Source organism: Ailuropoda melanoleuca, chromosome 4, assembly GCF_002007445.2.
Source record: "Ailuropoda melanoleuca isolate Jingjing chromosome 4, ASM200744v2, whole genome shotgun sequence".
Classification (NCBI taxonomy): domain Eukaryota; kingdom Metazoa; phylum Chordata; class Mammalia; order Carnivora; family Ursidae; genus Ailuropoda; species Ailuropoda melanoleuca.
In genome coordinates this window covers 93754022-93778956 of record NC_048221.1, presented here as the reverse complement: position 1 = coordinate 93778956, position 24935 = coordinate 93754022, and the positions used below count along the sequence as shown (strand labels likewise).

The window sequence follows — 24935 nt, the reverse complement described above, 5'->3', positions numbered from 1 at the left end:
TATTTATTTTTTTATTTTAGTTTAGTTTATTTTTTTTTTAAGATTTTATTTATTTATTTGACAGAGATAGAGACAGCCAGTGAGAGAGGGAACAAAAGCAGGGGGAGGGAGAGGAAGAAGCAGGCTCATAGCAGAGGAGCCTGATGTGGGGCTCGATCCCACAACGCGGGGACCACGCCCTGAGCCGAAGGCAGACGTTTAACCGCTGTGCCACCAAGGCGCCCCTTATTTTATTTTATTTTAGAGAGGGAAGGTTGGGGGTGGAGAGGAAGAGGGAGAAAAACTTAATGTTAATCTTAAGAGATCATGACCTGAGACAAAATCAAGAGTTAGATGTTTGACTGAGCCACCCAGGCCCCCCCCCGCCCATTTTTAAACATGCTGTTCTGCACCTTGTTTTTGACTTAACAGTAATTCTTTGAGGTTATTTTATATTAGTACAAAGATCTCTACCTCATTCTTTTTAATGACTGCAGAATACTTCATTTTATGGAGATAGCCTAGAATTTACTTTAACCAGTCTTTGTGGAAGGATTTAAGCCAAAGAGTATCACAATGAAAGGTATATTTTGAAAAGGTCATTCTAGGTGATAATTGCCAGGTATCATTCACTGTGGAGAAGGGTTTGAAGATTTGCAATAGTTGATGTGAGGGTACCAGTGAGAGGATACTGCCACAGTATTCCTAGTGAGGAGTAATCTCTTTTTTCGTTCCTCTGTGATAATTCTTCAGCAGGGCTGAATCTGGGAAGGAGGGGAGGGAGGGAGGGAGGAAGAGAGGAAGGGAGGAAAAAAGAAAGGTAGGTTTACTTTGCATTTCACTATTCACTAAAGATAGTAAGCTCCTTTTTATATGTTTACTGGCTATTTGGGTAGCTGCTTTTGTGAAGTCCTATTTAAGTCTCTTGCCTATTTTTCTTTTGGGTTGTTTACCTTTTTCTTATTGACTTGTAAGCTTTCTTTCTATATTCTGTATATTAATTGTTCAGTATTTTCCATTAGAGTTTTCCAAATACTAACATCTCCCTCACTGTGCCTTGTCTTTTTACACTGTCTTTAATGGTGACTTTTGATGAATAGGATACTTTGATTTTAATGTAGTCCAATTTATCTTTCTCTTTACAATTAGTGTTATTTGCACCCTATTTGGGAAAAAAAAAGTCTTTTACTGTACAAGGGTTATGAGATTTCCCCTATAATATCATTCAGGTACTTCATTGTTTTGCTATTGACATTTAAAACTACCATCCACTTGGAACTATTTTTTTTTTAATAGCGTGGTTTGGTTTGGTTTATAATTTTGTATCTTTATTTCTTTCTTTAATAAATAACATCTGATTGTCTCAGCATCATTTACTGAAAAAATTAGTCCTTTTTCCTCTTCTCTTTAGAGTCAACTTCATCATGTATCAAGTGTCCGGATATATGGGAGCCTGTTTCTGGGCTCTCTGTTCAATTCTATTGATTGATTTTTCTATCTTTCCATTAATATTTCACTTTCATAGTAGCTGCAGCTTATATAAGTCTTGATAGTCAACACAGCTAGTCCTTCCTCTTTTGAAGATTGTTTGGGCTCCTTTTTGGCCCTTTGCATTTCCATGTACATTTTTTTTTTGTTTTGGTTTGTTTTTTTCTTTTTAAGATTTATTTATTTTAGAGAAAGAAAGAGAGAACATGCATGCATGAGACAGAACAGGGGAAGGTGTAAAGGGAGAGGGACAGAGAGAATCCTCAAGCGGACTCCCTGCTGACTGCAGAGCCCAATGTGGGGCTCAATCCCAGGATCCCGAGATCATGATCTGAGCAGAAATCAAGAGCTGGCCACTTAACCAACTGAGCCATCCAGGCACCCCTCCATGTACATTTTAGAATCAGCTTGTCAAGTTTTCAAAAAGACTTACTGAACTTTGGGTTGGGATTGCATTGACTCAATAGATCAGTTTGTTAAGAAGTGAAATCTTTACAACACTGAGACTTCCAATCCATAAACATGGTATATCTTTCCATTTAATCCTAAATTCTTTAATTTTGGGGTGCCTGACTGGCTCAGTAGGTAGAGGATGCAACTCTTAATCTCAGGGTTGTGAGTTCAAGGCCCACGTTGGGCGTGGAGCCTACTTAAATTTTTTTTTAAAGTTCTTTAATTTCTCACAATAATATTTAATGGTTTTTGCATTCATATAATATATATACATTATGTTAGATGTATTTAATATTCCTGATGCTTTTTTTTAAAGGAGATATTAGTTTATTGAATACACCAAAAGGGAGCAGCGGCAGGACAGAACAGAGGCTGTCTGCTATTCCTGATGCTCTTGAAAATACTATATTTTTAAAAAGTTTGTTTGTTGTTGCAATATACAAAAGCAATTAATTTTTGTATAATGGCCTTGAATCCATCAACCTTTCTGAACTTATTAGTTCCCTAGATGCTTTAGTATTTTCTATATACACAATCATTTGATCTATGGCAATTACAGTTTTATTTCTTCCTTCCCAATCCTTAGTATAGTTTAGCAGGTTCTTTTTCTCGTTTACTGCACAAGCTAGGATCACAATTACAATGCTGAACACATGGGTGATAGTGGACATTACTGTTTTATTCCCAATCTCAAAAGGAAATCTTTCATCTTTCACCGTTAAGTATGATGTTTGTTGCAGGGGTTTGTTTTTTTATATCACTTTCAATGGATCAGCAAAGTTCTATTTCTTAGTTATCAAGAACTTTTTCATCAACAGATATTCAATGTTATCAAATACACTTTCTGATTTTCAAGATGGTCATATGATTTTTCTCTTTTACTCTGTTCATGTGAAACATAGCACTAATTGATTTATTAATGTTAAATCAACTTAACATTCCTTGGTGTTAAATGGAATATCAATTTGTGATTTATTTTATATATTCCCAGATCTGGTTTGCTAATATTTTATTTGAGATTATACAGCTATGTTCCAATGTTTCCATCTTGTTCCTATGTTTTTCATGTACATAATTTTCCCTTCTCAAAATATTATTGACACGTTTTGGTGTCAAGGTCATGCTGGCCTCATGATAGTAGTTGGGATGTATTCCTGGTTTGTTTTGTTTTGTTTTGTTTTTTTCTATTTTGGGGAAAGGTTTGTGAAATATTGGTATTATCCTTTCCTTAAATGCCTAGAAGAATTCCATACTGAAGCCATCTGGGCATAAAGCCTTCTTTACAGAATTTTTTTCTTTTTTTTTTTATTGTGGTAAAACACACATAACATAAACTTTACCGTCTTAACCATTTTTTTAAAGTAGGCTCCACGCCCACCATGAAGCCCAACATGGGACCTGAACTCACAACCTTCAGATCGACACCTGAGCTGAGATCAAGAGTCAGATGCTTAACCTACTGAGCCACCCAGTGCCCCCCATCTTAACCATTTTTAAGGGTACAGTTCAGTGGTACCAATGCATTCATATTGTATCCAACCATCACCACCATTCATCTCCATAACTCTTTTCACCTTGTAGAATGGAAACTCTATACCTACTAAACAATAATTCCCCTTACCCCTCCCCCTAGCCCTTGGCAACTACCTGACTGCTCTAAGTATCTTGTATAAATGGAATCGTACTGTATTTGTCATTTTGTGATTGGCTTATTTCACTTCTATAATGCCCTCAAGGATTGTCCAGGTTGTAGCATATGCAGAATGTCTTTCCTTTTTAAGGCTGAGTAATATTCCATTGTATGTATCTATCACATTTTGCTTATCCCTTCATCTGTTGATAGACACTTGGGTTGCTTCCATGTTTTAGCTACTGTGAATAATGCTGCTATGAATATGGGTTTACAAATATCTCTTCAAGACCATATGGTTTAAAAAAAATTTTTTTAAAAACAACTACACTGTTTTCCACAGCAGTCATCCCGATTTACATTCCCACCAACTGTGCACAAAGGTTCCAATTTCTCCACATTCTTGTCACTATTTGCTGTTTCTCTCTCTCTCTCTTTTTTTTTTATTGTAGCCATCTTAATGGGTGTGAAGTAGAATCTCAATGCATTTTGACTTATATTCCCCTAATGATTGGTGATATTGAGTATCTTTTCAATGTGTTTATTGGCCGTTCGCATATCTTCTTTGAAAAAATGTCTAAGTCCTTTGCCCATTTTTGAATCAGGTTGTTCGTTTTTTGTTGTTGAGTTTCAGTTTTATACATATTCTGGGTATTAACCCTTTGTCAGACATATGATTTGTATGTATTTTCTCCCATTCTGTGGGTTCCCTTTTTTCTCTATTGATAGTGTCTTTGGAGGCACAAAATTTTTTAATCTTTATGAAATCCAATTTGTCTATTTTTCTCTTGTTACCTGTGCTTTTGGTGTCATATCCAAGAAATCATTGCCAAATCCAATATCTTAAAGCTTTGTCATATGTTTTCTTCTAAAAGTTTTACTGCTTTAGGTCTTATATTTAGGTCCTTGATCCACTTGATTTAATTTTTGTATATGGTGTTAGGTAAGGGCCCAACTTCATCCTTTTGCATTATGGATATCCAGTTTTCACAGAACCATTTATTGAAGATACTTGCCCCATTGAATGATCTTGGCACCCTTATCAAAGATCATTTGACCACATATGTGAAGGTTTATTTCTAGGCCTTCTATTATATTCCATTGGTCTGTATGTTTGTGTTTATGCCAATTCCACACTATTTTGATTACTGTAGCTTTGCAATAAATTTTGAAATCAGTAGGTGTGAATCCTCCAGATTTTTATTATTTTTTAAGATTATTTTGGCTCTTTGGGATCCCTTGAGATTTCATATGAATTTTAGGATGGGTTTTTCTATTTGTGCAACATCATTGGCATTTTGATAGGGATTGCATTGATGTGTACATCTTTTTGGGTGAGCATGACATTTTAACAATATGATGTCTTCCAATCCATGAACATGAACAATGTATTTATTTATTTGAGTCTTCTTTAATTTCTTTCAGAAATGTTTTGTAGTTCTCGTTATACAAGTCTTTCACCTCCTTGGTTAAATGAATTCCTAAGTATTTTATTGTTTTTGATGCTATTGTAAATGGAGCTGTTTTTCTAATTTCCTTTACAGATTGTTTGTTATTTATATATAGAAATGCAGTTGATTTTTATGTGTTGACTTTGTATCCTGCTATTTTGCTGAATTCATTTACAGAAAAAAATTTATTTTTATTTTTATTTTTTTTAAAGATTTATTTATTAATTTGAGAGAGAGAGAGAAAGCACTGAGTCAGGGAAGGGGCAGAGGGAGACAACCTTTCAAGCAGACTCTCCACTGAGCCAGAAGTCCCATGTGGGGCTTCCCATGACCCATGAGACCATGACCTGATCTGTAATCAAGAGTAGGACTTGAAACCAACTATGCCACTTAGGCACCCCTAGAAAATTTTTAAATTAAACTTTTCATAATTGTAGATTCATATGTAGTTGTAAGAAATAATACTGGGAGGTCCCCTATGTCCCTTATCTAGTTTTTCCTAATGGTAATATCTTCTAGAACTACAATAAAATATCACAACCAGGATATTGACATTGATACAATTTAGATACAGAGCATTTCCATCACTACAAGGATCCCTCTGACTACACTTTTATACCCATATCCATTTCTGTCTTGCACTCATCTCCTTCTATAACCTGGGGCAACCACTAGTTTGTTCAACATTTCTATATTTTGTCAGTTCAAGAATGTTATATAAACAGAATCAGATGATGTGTTATTTTTTAAGGATTGGCTTTTTGCATTTAGCATAAGTATGTGGAGATCCATCTAGATTGTTACATGTACCAATAATTCAGTCCTTTTTATTGCTGGATAGTATTCCATAGTATGGATGTACCATAGTTTAACATTCAAAAAAAAAAAAGTAATCTCTATATCCAACATGAGACTTGAACTCACGACCCTGAGATCAAAGTCATATGCTCTATCGACTGAGTCAGCCAGGTGTCCCTGGGCATACTACAGTTTAAATATTCACCCTTTGAAGAACACGTAGGCAGATTCCAGGCTTTGGTTATTACAAATACAGCTTCTTGGAACATTAGTGTATAGGTTTTTGTGTGAACAAAAGCTTTCATTTCTCTGGGACAAATAAATGCCCAACCGCTATTGGGGTTGCATGGTTAATTTTGTCAGAAACTGCCAAATTGTTTTCCAGAGCGATGATGCCATTTTACATTCCTACCAGCAAAGTATGAGTGATCCAGCTTCTCAGCATTCTTGCCAGTATTGGGGGTTTTCACTATTTTTTTATTTTAACCATTCTGATAACTCACTGTGGTTTTGATTTGCACATCCTTAATGGCTAATGATGCCAAACGTTTATTTCACGTGCTTACTTGCTATCTGTATTATCCTTTGTTGAAATGCCTCAGTGTGTCTTTTGCCCACTTTTTCTTTCTTTCTTTCTTTCTTTCTTTCTTTCTTTCTTTCTTTCTTTTTCTTTTCTTTTTTCTTTTTTTTTTTTTTTTGGAGAGAGAGAGATATCAAGTGGGGGAGGAGTAGAGGGAGAGGGAGAGAGAGAATCTTAAGCAGGCTTCGTGCTCAGTGTAGAGCCGGACATGGAACTCAATCTCACGACCCTGTGATCATGACCTGAGCTGAAATCAAGAGTCAGATGCTTAACCAACTGCATCATCCAGGCGTCCCTCTTTGCCTATTTTCTAGTTTGATTGGTTTTTCTTTATTAACTATTTGTTAACTGTTGTTTAACTCATATTTTTGCCGGTGGGTATGCAATTTCTCTAACTCCATTTGTTGAAACAGCTATCTTTCCTCCATTGAATTGCTTTTGCGTCTTTGTAAAAAACCAGTTGGGCGTATTTGTGTAGGTATCCATCTGGGTTCTCTAGTCTGTGCATTAATCTGTGTGTCTATCCTTTTACCAACACCACAGCCTGGATTACCATGGCTATATATAGTAACTCTCAAAATCAGAAAGCCTGACTTCCCTCATTGTATTCTTCTTTAACATTGTTGTAGCTCTTCTAGTTATTTTGTTCTTCCATGTAAATTTCAGAATAATGTTGTTCTACAAACAAGATTACTGAGATTTTGATAGCAATTGCATTAAACCTATATTTCAATTTGGGGAGAATCAATATCTTCACTACGTAGAATCTTCTAATCCACGGTATTTCTCTCCAAAGATGTATTTAGATCATCCTTGATTTCTTTCATTAGTGTTGTATAGTTTTCAGCATACAAGTCCTGTACCTTTTTTTGTTAGAAGTACACATAAGTATTTCATATTTTTGGAGCATCTTTAAATGGTATTGCATTTTCAATTTTGGTGTTCATGTGTTCACTCATAGCATCTAGAAATACAATTGATTTTTGTATGTTTTTCCTTTATACTGCAACCTTGCCGAACTTCTGTATTAGTTCTAGTTTTTCTGTTGATTCCTTGAGATTTTCTATGAAGAAAATTATGTCATATGCAAACAGGGACAGTTTTATTTCTTCTTTGCTGATCTGTATGCCTTTTATTTTCTGCAATAATTTCCAGCACTGTTCTTGTTCCCAATCTTAAAAAGAAACCATTCGGTCTTTCACCTTTATGTATGATTCTATCTGTAGGCTTTCGTAGATACTGTTTACCAAGTTGAGAAAGTTCTCCTCTCTTCCTATTTTTTGAGAGTTTTTAATTATGAATGGATGTTAAATTTTGTCAAATACTTTTTCTACATTGATAAATATGACCATGTGGTTTTTCTTCTTTATCTTGTTAATATGGTGAATTAGTTTAATTAATTTTCAGATGTTAAGCCAGCCTTACATCCCTAGAATAAACCTCACTTGGCTATGGCATATAATTATTTTTATATCTTGTTTAATTCTATTTTCTGATATTTTGTTAAGGATTTTATTTCTGTATGAGAGGTATCAGTCTGTACTTTTTTATATTTATCTAGTTTTGGTATTGGAGTAATATTAGCTTCATAAAATGAACTAGAGGGGAAATAAAACACATGATAATCTCAACTGATGCAGGAAAAATACTTGACAAAATTCAACATCCTTTCCTGATAAAAACCACTCAACAACTAAATAGATTGGAAGAGTTGAAATTGTTAAAATGTCAATAAGTCTCCCCTCCCCCTTTCTCTCTCTCTCTCAAAATAAATAAACAAAATGTCAACAATTCCCAAAGTGATCTACACATTCAGTGCGCAGGCAACAAAAGAAAAAACATATAGATTGGACTTTATCAAAATTAAAAACTTTTGTGCATCAAAGGACAGTGTTAATAAAGTAAAAACATAACCCACGGTAGGGGAGAAAAAACCGAATGCAGTTGGGCTGATGGAAAAGTTCTGGGATGGATGGTGGTCATGGTTGCACAATAATGTGAACATGCTTAACGCCACTGAACTGTAACTTAAAAATATTTAAAATGGTAGATTTCATGTTATGTATATTCTACTATAATAAAAAAACCCGAACACACAATTTCACATACAAATTCATATACTCGATGATTTTTTTTTCCTCCAGTGGATTACTTACGTTAAGTAACCAGAGGGATTACTTACATTAAGTAACCAGAGGAGAATAATTGCTTGGTCGTGTCTCAAAACTAGCTCTCCCTCTGATCAACAGTTCTTAGGATGCCCACTCTGACTTCTTCTGGAAGGGCCCAAGGATCTGTCTCACCCGTGACCTCAACAATTAGTAGATGTCATTCAAGGCAGTTAGCTGACAGTAGCCACCATGAAGTCCACAAAGCTGGGATTAAGGTCTGCAGTTCACCACAATATATACTTTCTCCAGACTCCCAAAGCAATGAAAGGAAAGCAGGAAGACACTACAGGGATTTGAAAACTTTTATCGGTCTCCACATCTAAACCTAACACGGGCATAATTCCAGTTATAGAAAGCAGTGGCTCTCAAACTTCAGTGTACATCTGAGTCACCTGAAAGGTTTGTTAAAACACAGGTTGCTGCCCATCCCACTCCCTGAGAGTAGGCTCTCATCCTGCAGGTCTGGGATGGGGCCCAACATTTGCATTTCCAACAAGTTCCCAGGCAGTGCGGGGAACTGCTGGCATGGGGACCACGCTTGAGAACTACTGAAGAGTGTATTCAGAAGCATAATTCTATCTGACCCCAAAGAAGGATCAAAGAGAGCAAGGAGAAATGTGAAGGGTGGTAAGATGCCATTCCTTCCCCAACCCCGATATTATTGTTTCTTAAACAAATATATTTTTTCTAAACATTCAGCAAAATTAAAATTTAAACACCCAACTAGATACAGAACCTTACAGGTGAAAAAAGTATATATTCATAGTGACAGTTCAGTACCACCAATTATTTAGGATTTAGAAAAACATTTTCCATTGTCCTCTTTTTCTCTGTTTTCCTTGAGCTGGTTTGGGAACTTCAGCAAANAAAAAAAAAAAAAAAAAAAAAAAAAAAAAAAATAGTGTGTGTGGTCGAAAGCGTTACTAGAGAGTCTTTAAGGTCTATAATTCTATGAAAAGGCAGCAAACAGCAAGCAATTGAGAGGGCAGAGCCATAGCTGTACCCGAGCCAGGGTGAGGGTAGCACTGCCAGGGAGAGGACAGTACCAGGCAGCTTCTCACAGGCACTAGTCATCTGGTCCCCAACTAAAGAATTTCAATGAGGCAACTAAGAAACTCAAGAGTCACTACAAAACACAGCACAGCCTCTGATTCCTCACCTGAACACAATAACTTGTCTAAACAGAGTCTGGGTGGACCCTCTGATACTATCAAAGCTCAGGGGTGTTATTTTTTAATGGTTTGCCTTGAAGCTTTCATAAGGAATTCTCATGGAATATTCTGTAGGGGTGAGAGAAAGGTGAAGGGAAAAGTCTTGTTACAGGATGCTGGGCTGGCTAATATGCACTTACGATGCTGAAATAAATAGGCAGGAATTTTTTATGTTTACTCCCTAAAACTGCCACCATGAAACAAACCACCAAAAATATGTTTAGTGCCTAAGTTAAGGAAAAGTGGTAACAGTGTAAAATTAATTAGAATGATGTGATCACCATATTTTCACAGGCATCTTCCCCAAGAATATAGCTAAGATTTTACCTTTCACTGACGGCAAGGGTCACAAACTCAGATACCTACAGGGAACCAGCAGGTAACTTATAATAATTGAATAATATATATTGATAATTGAATATATCAAATTGGAAATAATAATATATAATAATGAAATTGAATGATAATATATTGAAGTGATCAAAATCAAAGAAAATTCAAATGCCAGAAATAGAATCAAACATTATTTTTAACAAACTATGATTTAGGCATGTAACATAGTACAAACATTTATGACAGGAGAGATTATCAATTTGAAACTGACAAAATACAAATTAAAAAATAGGAACACTTAATTATTAAGGTTTTCTTGTAGCTCACAACACCTTAGACCTAAATCCAAGAATTTGACATCCTTCTTGTACCAAGATGTCAATTTAGAGTTGCATGCAATGTGTAATATGGAATACATCCCTGAATCCATGAACTAAGAGCAGTATTTTTTCCTAAGATTTTATTCATTTATTTGAGAGACAGAGAGAGAGAGAGCACAAGCTGGGATGGGGGGGCAGAGGCAGAGGGAGAAGCAGACTCCCTGTCAATCCCAGGACCCCAGGATCATGACCTGAGCTGAAGGCAGACATTTAACTGACTGAGCCACCCAGACGCCCCAAGAGCAGTATTTTTTTTAATTGAGTTTCATAAGAGAAAACAACTCCTCTTAAACACAACCACTTTCAAACAAAAATGAAATTTTTGCATAGTGAGATTTGAATTTAAGGTAATTCAAAGGTTATTTCTGGAATTCTGTTGCTCCAATGTTATAATAATTAGTTTTTATACCTTCATTTGTAGCTATCCATTCACATTATTGCTATTAATTGAGAAATGTTAGCTCATTTTCATAAAGTATAAAATCAAAGAGCCTGCCTTAGAATTCAGTCTTAACTTCCATCATTTTGGGAATTAAGACCATAATTTTCAATGCTGGAAACTTCAGCATATGAAAATGATCCAGATTATTCCTTACATGTATTTACTAAAATAGGAGAACTGAATCGTATAAACGTGGTTCTCCCTGTGAATACCCCTGTAAAGAAATATTTGCAGTATCTACTTGAGCTGTAATTTAACCAAAAAAGCCAAATCTTTGAACCAGTCTTCACTGGTAAACTGAGGCAAAGAGTCCTCTCTTGGATGACAAGTACAGATTGATTTCTCTTAACAATTGAAAAAACATTTTCAGTCCTAAACTGCATGTAGGAGACTAGAGTTGTACAAACCACGAATCCTGCAAGGCCTTGGAATACTTAAAGTTCAAGAATCAGCATCCAGTTTATGGTGATAATTACTATATTCATTGCATTGTTTAGCTTTTGAACTAAAATTGTTCCTAGTGAAATCTGCAATAAACAAATTATTTTTTAATTTTTTAAAAGATTTTTTAAGAGATTTGTTTAATTTATTTGACAGAGAGAGAGCACAAGCAGGGGGAGCAGCAGGCAAAGGGAGAGTGAGAAATTTAATAATTTGCAGAGCTCCTGCTGAGCAGAGAGCCTGATGTGGGGCTCGATCTCAGGACCCCGGGTTCATGACCCGAGCCAAAGGCAGACGCTTAACCAACTGAGACACTTAACTGACTCCACCCACGTGCCCCATTTTAAAGATGTATTTATTTATTTATTTGAGAGAGAGAGAGAGATCATGTAGCAGGGGAGAGGGGTAGAAGGAGAAGCAGGCTCCCTGCTCAGCAGGAGCCCTGAAAATTATTAAATTCATGTCTCGTCCTTTCACCATGTCACCAAAATGTCCAATGTTAACGTAAACTACTTATTAGGAGCTCTATCATCAAGCTAATATGTTTTTAAACTATTTTCATTAAATTTTGAGAGACTTTCCTAACACACATAAATGAGTCATTTGATACTGGTCTTTTCATGGGTGACAAATCCAAAAGTTCTTCAACCCATTAAAATTTGCAGACACCACAGATATTGCTGTATGATATTATCTATATATGTATCTTCACGAGCTTGAATTGAAAATGCCATAAATAATTTAAATTTGAAATGTAATCTGCCTTTAAATTATCAATCATATATTCAAGATGCTAAGAGATAGTATTTCCAATAATATTGACATCATTTTACATTTCATTCTGTTTGAGGTACATAATTTCTGCTGTACTTAAAAGGCATTGCTTTAGGAACTTATCTATATAAGGTATTGAGACCCAGGAATTTTTTTTTTACCAAAATAAATAAATACATATCATGGTCTCATCCCTTATTTAATGCTCATCAAAAACAAACCCTATTATATCTTTTCTAAATACTAGTTATGGTGCTTACTATGTGGGGTTGGCATCTTAGGGGTGCCTGGGTGGCTCAGTCAGTTAAGCATCTGCCTTCAGCTCAGGTCATGATCTCAGTGTCCTGGGATCAAGTCCCACATCAGGCTCCCTGCTCAGCAGGGAGCCTGCTTCTCCCTCTATCCTTCCTCCCTGTTTATGTGTGCTCTCTCTCTCAAATAAATAAATAAAATCTTAAAAAAAAAATAAAATGGCATCTTAATTTGCATTCTTTTGACAAAGACACACTTTGTTTGCATATTAAAATACAGGAATATTCTTTACTTACACACACACACACACACACACAAATCTCTCTCCTTTTTTTTAAATAATAAAAAGGGCTTTTACTCCCCCACTTTTGAAAGACAAGTGGATCTAATATATACAGTCTTTCCTTCTTAAAGCTACAGGGTGCAAACAGCAGCACAAGTAAAAACAAAAAATGACTACAGATACTTTGCCTAGACATTGGGAGTAAGAGGGAATGGTGGGGATGGTCCAAGTGGAGAGCACATGTCTCTCTAAAACTGACAGGTGCTCCCCAACTCCAGCCTCTTGCAGCCATGTGCTAATGTAATCTCAGTGTTCTCAGCGCTTCCTCGTCTTTAAACACTGGAAATGCAGATTTGTGCGTGTTTGTGAGTTTATATGAAGCTGCTTTATTTCAAAGTGTTGGCAACTAACTAAAAAATATATAAAACACTGTGATGGTCCAACAAATGTCCATACCATTCCATCCATCTTCCCCTAACCCATCATGAGGTTTAAGTCCTATCCACATTAATCTATATTCTTAGTAAAGCTTCACACAACAAGGCCTCCCCTCTTCGGCTGGAGCTACAGTGGCCTACCAAACAGTGCTTGACTGCCCAGAACTCCCAGTTGCATCTAAAAAGCCTAAGTTTATTGTTTTTGCTTTTTTAATGTCCTTTCCTCTTTTTTGTTATCCAAATTGCTCTTGTTCTAAGAAAACTGAGCTCAAAATGGAGCTGTTTAGCTCTTCTAAATGATGCCTATAGAGATAATCAAACAAACAAGAAAACTCCTGGGAAGAGAAATTCCTATTCTGTTTCTGTAGCCTGATCGTTTCAAAATCTTAAACACATGGCACATATTCTCTCTCTTTACCTGAGAAGCAATTAGCCATTCCATCTGTCTCCATTCTTCCCATTCGAGCCTCTGCATAAGGCTACTTGAGTGTTCTCATGACCTGGCAGTTGATCTCTCTCAGAGAATCCCAGAGACTACAGTGGAAGCAGCGAAGTCTTAACGACTAAGCCTTGGAATCCACACGCTGTCACTCCACCACATATACATAGGTATACAGACCAATCCTGATACAGTGTGGGAGGAACCCATATAAACAAGGGTGTGACTACCAGGAGGCTAGGTCTGATTGGCTTTTTATTTGGAAGGATAATCAGAAGTTCCCATATTTGTATAAATGGAAAAACCATTCTGGTTAAATTCCAGTTTTCCTTCAAAGCCCTGATGAAATGTTAACTTCCCAGCCAGAATGCACTGCTTCCTCCTTTGTGAGTCTACATCACGTTTTTCTCAGCGCAGTACCTTTTACACTGTATAATGGTTCACTATGTACAAGGCTGTCTCTCCAATGAGAATATAAAACAGAGCCTTATTTGTTTTGATGCCCTCCAAGCTCAGTGTTGAACGTAAAAAAATTTTTTCAGCCACTGTCAGTTTCTGGTAGGGAAACCAGTCTGGGACCAAGGTAAGAGGCCTGCTAAGTGGGGTGCCTGGGTGGCTCAGGGGGCGCCTGGGTGGCTCAGTTGTTAAGCGTCTGACTTCGGCTCAGGTCATGATCCCAGCATTCTGGGATTGAGCCCCGCATCGGGCTCCCTGCTCCATGGGAAGCCTCCTTCTCCCTCTCCCACTCCCCCTGCTTGTGTTCCCTCTGTCGCTGCCTCTCTCTCTGTCAAATAAATAAATAAAATCTTAAAAAAAAAAAAAGAAGACTGCTAAGTTACCTATTAAGCTTATCACTGATTTGCCTTATACACCTAAGCAACTTGCTTAAAACAAGCAAGTAACCTAGCAAATAAACCCAGAATACAAATTTATTCATTTCAATGATAAATTGAACTTCTCTGTTGACCAGAATTTTCATATAGATAACTTTTCAGGAAGGAGCAGGCAAATTAAAATCTCAACATCACTAGGTGAGTTTTATAGGAGAAAATGTGTGTTTCAGTGGAAAGTGATCTTTGTTTAGATGATGCCTTTCCTGGTTATCTAATTCCAGCTGTTGAACTATTATTCTCTATTAGTTTGTACTGAAGAAAAGTTAGAGCGATGTAAAATAACTCTTGCCTCTAGGCATGTAAATCCTGTCTGCTGGAGGTTCAAGTGACTCCCTTCCACCATAAAAGAGGCCAGTTCTGCTTTCATTTGCATTTTCCTGATCTATAAATATGTCTGGTCTTTGGTCTTTGGCTTCTCCCTTTGAACTGGCTGTAACATCTTCCTGGTTCCCTCCTTTAACTAATGAGTTAAATAAAATCTTTAACACTTGTAAATTTTATATTTGTATGAGAATCATGATTTTTACCTAGTCTTTAAAATTATCCTTCAACAGCCCATATATACAGGACAAAAGGGATTGGTTGGGTGATCTTAACCGAAATGAAAAAGCACAGACCAGAATTACACAAATCTGGACTCAAATCCTGGCTCTTTAAGCACTTGGGACCACTGCACTTTGCACCTGCAGAGACACACCATTCACACCGCAGTTTCTATGAACGGGCTTCCCTGCATAGCACTCCACGCAGGTCTACACTGCCCATGTGGCAGTCCCACTTCCTCCCGCAAGAGCAATTTGTGTGCATGGTGTATGTCCTAGCAGAGGGCCTGTCCCTGGTCTTTGCCTGGGTGACAGATGAGATGTTTTATGAACCAATAATACATGTATATGTGCTTAACTGTTATACTTAAGCAAATAGCATAGGAGTAGAAATGAATAAGGGAAAGAGATAAGAATGGCTTTTAAATATTAACAGCTTTGATCAGCACTGTCCAACAGAATGTTTTGTAATGATGGAAATGTTCTAGGTCTGTGCTGTCCAATACAGTAGCCGCTACTCCCCACAGGTTATTGAGCACCTGAAAGGTCGTTAGTGTTACTGAGGAACTGACTAGTGGCTACCACATGGGACAACACAGGTATTAATACTAGTAGAAAAACAAATTTCTAGACTCAGAAAAATGGGAGATGTAGGCTTCTCAAGCTTTTTGGTGCAAGGACCTACATATTTAAAAAGCACTGACAAGATCTCATCCTTTTTTATGGTTGAGTAATATTCCATTATATGTATGTATTACCTCTTCTTTATCCATTCTTCTATCAATGGACACTTGGGTTGCTTCCATATCTTGGCTATTGTAAATAATGCTACAATAGGAGGGATGAGTGAAATAGATGAAGGGGATTAAGAGGTACAAACTTCTAGTTATAGAATAAACAAGTCACAGAGATGAAAAATACATCATAGGGAATGTAGTCAATAATACTGTAATGACATTGTATGGTGATAGATGATGACAATGCGTATTATGGTGAGCAAGGAGTAATGTATAGAATTGTCAAATCAGTATGTTGTACACCTGAAACTAATATAATATTGTGTCAATTTTATTTCAATAATAAAAAAATTGCAACACACACCAAAGTAATACAAAAATAAATAAAAACCATTGAGACTCCAAAGAACTTTCATTTATGTGGGTTATATCTACCAGTAATCATTATCTTAAGAAAAATAGAAATTTAAAAATATTTATTAGTCCATTTAGAAATAATAATAAACCCATTATTTTATGGAAAAATAACTATATTTTCCAAAACAAAAAATAAATTAGTGAGAAGGGTGGCACTGCTTTATATTTCTGCCTTTGGGCTACTGGATTATCACATAGCCTCTGGAAAACTCCATTGTATCCTCATAAGAAAAAGGCAAATATCACATCAATATTATTATGGAAAGGGTCTCAGGAATTCCCTGAGACAGCACTTTGAGAACCATTCATCTAGCTATAGGATAAGTAACAGCAATGTTTTACTAATACAAAATGTTTAGATACTCCCTTCTGTAGGGCCACTCTCCAACCCTGTTATAACAGGTGATTTCGTCAGCCCCATAGCAGGTGAGAGGCTTTGTCCTCCAGGTTACCATTCAAGGGCAAGGATACGGCACCAGGCAGAAGATAAGGAGGTTAAGTGAAAGCCTACAGAGGAAACTGTGGGACCCTCAGTCCCTGTGCAGAAAAGAATTCTCATAGCAGGCCTGAGACTGCAAGGCCTGCTTGCAAAGTTAACTCTTGGCTAGAATCTGGGAACTTTGATTTCAGAAAGGATCCCACCATTCCCTGACAAGAGTTGTTTAATACGCCTAATCATAGTTAGCACAAACAATGTTTAGTTTATGCTCAACACCTGCTTTCCCTGGAAGTCTGGGATTTTGGTATGTGCTAGGTGGAGGGTGCCTATGTGAACAGTCCCCAGTAAAAATCTTGGGTGCAGAGTCTCTAATGAGCTTCCTTGTTAGACAACACTTCACACATAGAGTCACAATTCAGTAATGAAGGAATTAAGCACACCCTACGTGATTCCACCGGAAGAAGATTCTGGGAAGTTTCTGCCTTGTTTCCTCTGGACTTCACTCCATGTTCCTTTTCTTTTTGCTGATTTTGCTTTGAAGCCTTTCACGAAAATAAATCATAACTGTGAGTATGACCATATGGTGACATATGGTGATGTGAATCTTCCTAGTGAATCACTGAACCTGGAGGTGATCTTGGGGACTCTTGACACAGTCCCTTTCATTGGCCCCGCTCCCAGAATGCCAACACCCAGGATTATATCTCACACTGCAGAGGACTGGAGGCTTCTTTCTGAAGAAACTGAAAAATGAGGAGAAATGAAAGGACTATAAAGGGTAGAAATAATGCAAAAAGCAAAAGAAAGTCCCAAAATAAAACTACAGTGAATATCTTTTTTTTTAAAGATTTTATTTATTTATTCGACAGAGAGAGAGAGACAGCCAGCGAGAGAGGGAACACAAGCAGGGGGAGTGGGAGAGGAAGAAGCAGGCTCATAGAGGAAGAGCCTGATGTGGGGCTCGATCCCAGATCGCTGGGATCACGCCCTGAGCTGAAGGCAGATGCTTAACCACGGTGCCACTCAGGCACCCCATACAGTGAATATCTTTAAAAGGATAAGAAAATATACTGCATTTATTAAGCGTAGAATGCTATAAAAAGAAGCAATCAAAATAAGAAAGAGCAATATGAAATTGAAAATATAATAAAATGAAATTCTGAGGAAAATGGCTAGGAGATAGTGTTAAAAACTTGCCCAGAGAAGTTGGGGGGTAAAAAAAAGAGAGAAAGAGATGAAAAACAAAAGAGAAAAGATAAGAAAATTGAAGGATCAATCCAGGAGGTCCAAAATTCCAACTAAGAAAAAAAGAGAACAGAATAAATGAAAAGGAAGAAATTATTAGAGTTAATTTCACCACACTACAAAAAACACAAGAGGCGTCAGGCTGTAGGAGCTCACCAAGTGCAGACCACAATGGATGAAACAAAGAATCACATCAAGGTCACCAACTCATCAAATTTCAGGATACCAAAGAGAAGATTCTAAAAAGCTTTCAGAAAGGAAAAACAATCCATAAAGGGGTATCAGACTTAATGATACCAGATTTCTTCACAGTAATACTGACAATAGACACTCTAAAATTAAGTCTTAATCATTCTGAGGAAAAAACTAGAATTTCATACTCAGCCAAACTACAATTCAACACCCTAGCCATGAAGAAAAACACTTTAAGACATACAAGGACTTTGAAAATTTCTTTTCTTAGGAAGTGACTGGACTAAGTGCTTGAGCAAAATGATTGAGTCAACCAAATCAAGATCTAGGTAACGGGACCCAAACCAGGAGAGAGGTAAACCAGAACTATAGCTTATGCACCAAACCTAGAGGACTTTATATTTTAGTCCTTCTATTCAGAATTCCATTGTGGCTATCATATGTTTAATTTCATAGAACACTTTCTTATTCTCTGATTGTTTCTTTCCATAGCATCCAAATCCTATTTTATGGGTACAATCTCTTAACTCTTTAAAGACACTAATCTTTAGGTTGGTTGCAAACTTAGAAACAGACCAGATGTACATGAAGAATGAGACCTATGGGAAGGAAGTCTTACAGAAAAAATGAAGTTGATAGATTCTTGTAATTGAGCATTTGACAGCATTTGAGTATTTGGGAAAAGCCATAGATTGATAGAAACTTAGGTAAGCGAAAAAAACACAATCTTTATCTTTCGGCTCAAAGGCTAGTCATATTTACCTATTCATAATAATATAAAACCTATTGATTTAACTAAATATCGAGATAAAATCTCAATTGAGAGGATGGAGGAAGTGGAAGTAGAAAAGAGAGAGAGAGTTAAAGGTGTTAAATCTTCACCATAAAGTATCAATTCTCAACTTACAAAAAAATAAAATAAATAATATCTAAATCATTTAAGTCAAGAGATAGTTATAAACTTTCACTTTAAGACTTTAGGAGGTAAATACTAGAAGAAAAAATTAGGAGTTGAAAGTAGTTGCCTCAACAGAGAGCAACAAGTACTTAAGACGAATGAACATGTGTCTCATATTTTTGTGGCAAATTTTTACGAACTGCTCTATTTTGTTCAATTACATATATATTATAATAATCATTATATATTATAATATATATTATATAATCTTATATAATATATAAATATTTAAATTTTACTTTAAAATCAATATGTATATTGGGGACACCTGGGTGGCTCAGTTGGTTAAGCAACAGACTTTGGATTTCATTTCCGCTCAGGTCATGATCTCAGGATGGTGAGACTAAGCCCCAAGTCGGGCTCCCTGCTCAGCACGGAGTCTGCTTGTCCCTCTCCTTTACCTGCTTGCACTCTCTCTCTCTATCAAATAAATAAATAGATAAATAAAATATTTTTTAAATTTAATGGTATTTAAACTGGAAGCTTTCACAATTTCATATGCCATGTTCAAGTACGCTAAGTGGTTTCCTCTTCACTCAGCAAGAGCGCCTTGTACTTGACACTCTAACCATGAAGAAAACTCTCCCTTTAATTGTTTTAATTAAGGTCCATCTCCTTTCTTTATACGCTTTCTATGTTCTAACCACTTTTTTAAAAAAACCTTTTACTGGGGCACCTGGGTGGCTCAGTCAGTTAAGCACCAACTTTTGGCTCAGGTCATGACTTCAGGGTCCCGGGATAGAGCCCCACGTCGGGCAGGGAGCCTGCTTTTCCCTCTCACTCTGCCTGCCACTCCCCCTGCTTGTGCACGCGCACTCTCTCTCTCTGTCAAATAAATACATAAAATATTTAAAAAAAACTTTTATTGAGGATAGTCTCTATTGTACTGACATGAAAAAAATCTCCATGATACATTGTCAAATAGAAAAAGCAAAGGAAAAAAAATGGCAAATATATCCAAGAAGAGAAAAATGTAGATCCGTTTTGGCTCAGATATGCATAAAATATCTCTGGAATGTTAAGCAGTAAACTAGTAATAATGCTTACCCAGGGTAGGTGAATTGGAGAAATGGGAATTGAGGAGATGAGGAACAGTGGAAAGGGAAACTTTTCATTGTACAACGTGGTTTTTTTTTACATTTTGATCTTCAACCCTATAAAATCATTGCCTACTCAAAAATATTTTTTTTAATTTTAAAAAATATACCTCTTTATCTTGGTACAAAATTACAATCATATCACACACTGAACTCGCACACTTCCATGCCAACTTGAGAACTTAGTTATCAGGCACTTAATCATTACATAAATAAATCTATTAACCTGTATTAAAATTACAAAGGCTCAGATAAAATAGAAAGAGTAAACCTTGGGGATAAGCAGGGACATATGGATAATCCCCATTTATCTCTAGGGACTCCACGATTATTTCAAAGACAAAAAGGTTTCAATGCCTACATATGTAAATATAGTCTTTGCTTTTTTCCTTCTTTAAACCTAGCTCAAGGGCTTTTTAAACTTTACTATGCAGAAGAATTTCTCTCGAAGTGACAAGCTGAATATTAAATCAAGCATAATCTTTACTACACTTCAGAATATTCTTAAACTTCTTTTAACCAAAATGGAAACATATTCACACGCTTTAAGTATTCTTTTTTTACCCTGATATTATATGACGACCATCTTTTGATTTTGTCAATTTTTTCCTACAACATCATTAGTAATGGCTACATGTTTACATTATATTAATATACCAATTATAATGTATTAATACAACATATTAATGTATTAATACATTAAATTATATACTGATATTGCATTGTATCAATATATTAATTAATATATTATAATATTAATTATTACATTGTATAGATATTCTCTGACTTAAATCATTTTACTATTTCCCTATTTGGGGGCATTGAGTGTTTTCAAAGTCTCACCATCATAAGCAACATTGCAACAAATATCCAAGTAACTAACCGTATGTACATACCCATTATTATTTCCTTAGAGTAAATTCCTAGAAGTAGAATTGCTGGGTCAAAATTATCTAAAAATTTAAGAATTTTAACAACAATGGGCAAAATGCCCTCCAAAAACCTACTTAACTGTTAATGGGAAACTAAATACACTTAAGGGAAATGACAGGATGCTTTACTGATTCGATGTGTGAGTTTTCAGGTATCCCAATGAATCCCCAAATCTCAAACTGCAAAATGTTGCACACGTAACACGTCAAAAAGTCAAAAAAGAAGGTAATGAACTTTGATATTAAAACCATAGCTCTTACATGAATGCTGCAAGAAATGTAGAAGCTTCAGAGAATGGGGGAAAAAACACTAGCAATGACACATCCCTGAAAAACAGCCGACTCGAGTTCTCAAAGCCTTCCAATTTAATGTCATTCTAAAAGTCATAGTATTTCCTGTTACAAGACTCAAAATTATTAAAGCATTTTTGTCATCACATCCATATCTTAAAGGAGAAAATGCTGTAAAGTTTCTGCTGGTTTTGACATTTTAATGGAGAAAAAGAAAAAAAGGTTTTTTAAAAGATTTTATTTATTTATTCGACAGAGATAGAGACAGCCAGAGAGGGAACACAAGCAGGGGGAGTGGGAGAGGAAGAAGCAGGCCCATAGCTGAAGAGCCTGATGTGGGGCTCGATTCCATAACGCCGGTATCACGCCCTGAGCCGAAGGCAAACGCTTAACCGCTGTGCCACCCAAGCACCCCAGAAAAAGAAAAATTTTAATACAACCAATAAGCCCCACATTCCCTGAAGTTGCATATTCAACACCATAATTTAACACCATTCAAAATTTGGGACCTGAATATGTAGTTGTGGGTCAAAGCAGGCCTAAGTAAATCGGGAAAAAATAATCTTTCAAAATTGATGACTCAAAACACTGTACATGGGTTTTTCTTTTATTTTTCTGTATTTTACAAAATTTCCTTAATAAAATAAAGTGCATAAACATAAATTAAGAAAGCTCAAACTCATCATTTAGGAAACAAAAGTGTGGGTGTTGCATTCAAACAATTACCCTGACATCAAAAACTATTTTTGGAAAAGATACAGCATATTATACCATTCTAGAAATCATAAGAAATATAGCATAACTTTCTTTAAAAAAAGCAATCCCAACAAATTCTTTAAACCATACTATTCTCATAGATCAAAACTGAGTAAGTTTTCCTCACTACCACAAAACATCCCTAAAGGCAAAAGGTAAAGAATTACTGCATGTGATAGCTCTCTCACCTCCCCTCTCTAAAATACACTTAAAGTTCAAGAAAAGTATTTGATTGCAATTAAAAAGGCAACATTGTTTCAATTTTTTAAAAACTTGAAGTTCAAATAAGTTACTAAGAATCCTGATGACTAGGGGCGCCTGGGTGGCATACCGGTTAAGCGTCTGCCTTTGGCTCAGGGCGTAATCCCGGCGTTATGGANAATTAGCAAATTGTTTCCCTCATTTAGGCTAGAAACAGAATTTTAAGAAATACAATAGAGATGCTGTTTCACTATACCAAAGAGTAAAAGTTGTTATATCTCTTCCCTTCATGCATTCAAAAAATACACATTAAGTATCCACACTGTTCAAAGTATTGTGCCAAGCATTGTGTAAAATGCAAAAAAAAAAAAAAAAAGATACAGAAAAGATGAATTGAGGGTGCCTTTGATTTTACAAGACAATTCACAGCAACATTCACAATTGTAAAAGATGTATTTAAAGTACTTACACATTTCCTAATCATTAAATAAAATAGAGCAACATTTTTATTTTCCAACTGCCTAATAAAAACAATAATTACAGTATTCTCCAATCTCCAATATGCTCCCATTTTTAAAACATCAATAATCTTCTGATCCTTGGAAGGCAGCAAACTAAATGCCAGCACCTTTTTCTCAAATCAGGAATTCCTTTCCCTAATCCTTATGGAATAAGAAATAGACACTCCTTTTCAATTCAAACCAATAAATGGGGTCTTGGCAAAGAGCAGAGCAATCTGAAACAATGTCACCAGAACTTAGATCTAGAAAGGAGCGCCAAGAACCGTGACAGAACAATGGACGATCCGTTCTGAAAAATGTCTATCATTCTCCTCTCCCGACTCCCATCGACTCGCACAAGGGCCACAAAGATTGGGAGAGGACAGTACAGTACCGGTGTATGGGGTTGTCAGAGCAATTCACTTAAAAACTCCAAGCGTAGGTTCAGCCTGCTCCAGCGAGAGGACCGGACGCAGACTCCTGCCACCGCGGGTAAAAAGCTGATGCTGCTACGCAGAGCAACCCCCTCACCCCCACCCCAGGCTGGGATGTGACCAATATCCTAACAGGTATGCAGCTCGCCTTTCTGGGGACTCTTGGAATGTACAAATCGCTGCAATAAACAGCCGGACCGGGCGGGCGTCCTCTTGCCCTCCCGGGGTGGCGCCACAGCCTCCCGGAGCAGGGACAGCCAGGAGTCCGCAGGCGGAGCGGGCCTCCGGGGCGTGGCGGATTCCCCGCAGCTGTCAAACGGGCTGGGGGCGGGGCCGCACGCGCTATTTACATCATTCCAAAGGTCTGGAACCTGGGTATGCAGTTGTGGGTGAAAGCAAACCTAAGCAAACTGGAAAAACAAAATCCCTCAAAACTGATGACTCAAAAGAAAAAAAAATGATGACTCAAAACACTATCTGTGGTTTTTCTTTTATTTTTCTGTACTTTGAGAAGTTCCTTTCATTAAGAAATCTATTACTCTAAAATAAGAAAGCTCAAACTTATTATTTAAGGAAAAAAATTATCAATGTTGCATTCAAATGACTACTACCCTGAGATCAAAAACTATTTTTGGATGAGATACAGCATATTATGCAATGCTACAAGGTAATTTTTTTAAAGAGCAATCTTTAAAAAGAGCTCGAGCTCGTCGGATCTGTTTCTCTGATTGAGAGGCGAACACCACGCTATTTGTAGACTCCTCATCACCACGGTGCCTGGTCCCTGCAGTGTAAAGGATCGTTTACTTAATCGTGCTCTCCCAAGACCTGCCCGCACAGCGCCGCTTCCACAGAGCCTGTCCAGACCGGGGGAAGAGCCGCTGGGACCGCGAAGCCGAGCGACAAGTGCCCGTGAGGCGTCCCACTGCTATTCGCTGACCGTCTGGAGCCTCCGCACACACAACTTGCGCAGCGCTTAAGACCGGCCTACTGGGGGAGTGACAGTCAAGGAGGGGAGGGGGGGCAGCGGAATTTGGACCAGAATCCCGTGACACGAGGATGTCCTGGCACGGACCCTGCCTGTCCGTCGGCCCTCGCCATCCCACCCATTGCCAATAGCCCAAGAGGACGCAGCAGGACAGGGAACCCCGGGGGCAGAGGAAGCGCTCACCGCTTCAGATGGTCCGAAGCCCGCCGAGCTGCGGTGGTCGCGGAGACCAAACTCGGCGCCGTAGCCCCCGCTGCAGCCCGGGTTGTAGCCCCGGCAGGAACCGGATCCCGGGGCATCGCCGGCGGCTTCCACAGCACCCGCGCAGCTCCGGGAGCTGGGCGCACGCCGCCTCTTCCGCCACAGGGCACAAGGCACCCCGGCGCGGCCCGCCCACCCCCGAGGTGGGCCAATGGGCGCGGAGCGCGGGAAGCTGGGGGCGGGGCGCGAGCGGCCGGGCAGCCCAGGGACGGTGTCCGCAGAGAGGTCCTCGCCCACCGGCCCGGAGCAGTCCAGGTTTCGGAGCCCCCCGCCTCGGAATCGTGTGTGTTGGGTGAGTGTGGAGAGGGCAGAGAACGCACATTCCGCAGATGAAAGATCTGTGAGAGTCTGAGACGTTCGGGACACACTTCTGATTTTGCGGGGTCTCTCTCTTTTCCGAATTCTTCGTCCGCTGTTTACAGAACACCAGCCACAGTGTTTGGGGATGCACGGGAATGAGAAACAGTCCCTCCTTTCAGGGATCTTCCAATCCGGCGGGTGGAGGAGCAG

General features: G+C 37.7%; 1 protein-coding gene across 5 annotated transcripts in view; it reads right to left on the bottom strand.

The window, feature by feature from the left end:
- Positions 1-24527, bottom strand: part of ZNF638 (zinc finger protein 638) — a 124951-nt gene extending 100424 nt beyond the window's left edge. Inside the window, exon 1 of one of the 5 annotated variants that reach the window (XM_019794833.2) lies at positions 24348-24527. In XM_019794833.2, coding sequence (XP_019650392.2) covers positions 24348-24463 — 116 coding nt within the window. In that variant the 5' untranslated portion in view covers positions 24464-24527. The remainder of the gene's footprint in view (positions 1-24347) is intronic. The other 4 variants (XM_019794836.2, XM_019794835.2, XM_034659336.1 and 1 more) reach the window with 4 other exon arrangements.
- Positions 24528-24935: the final 408 nt, after the last annotated feature.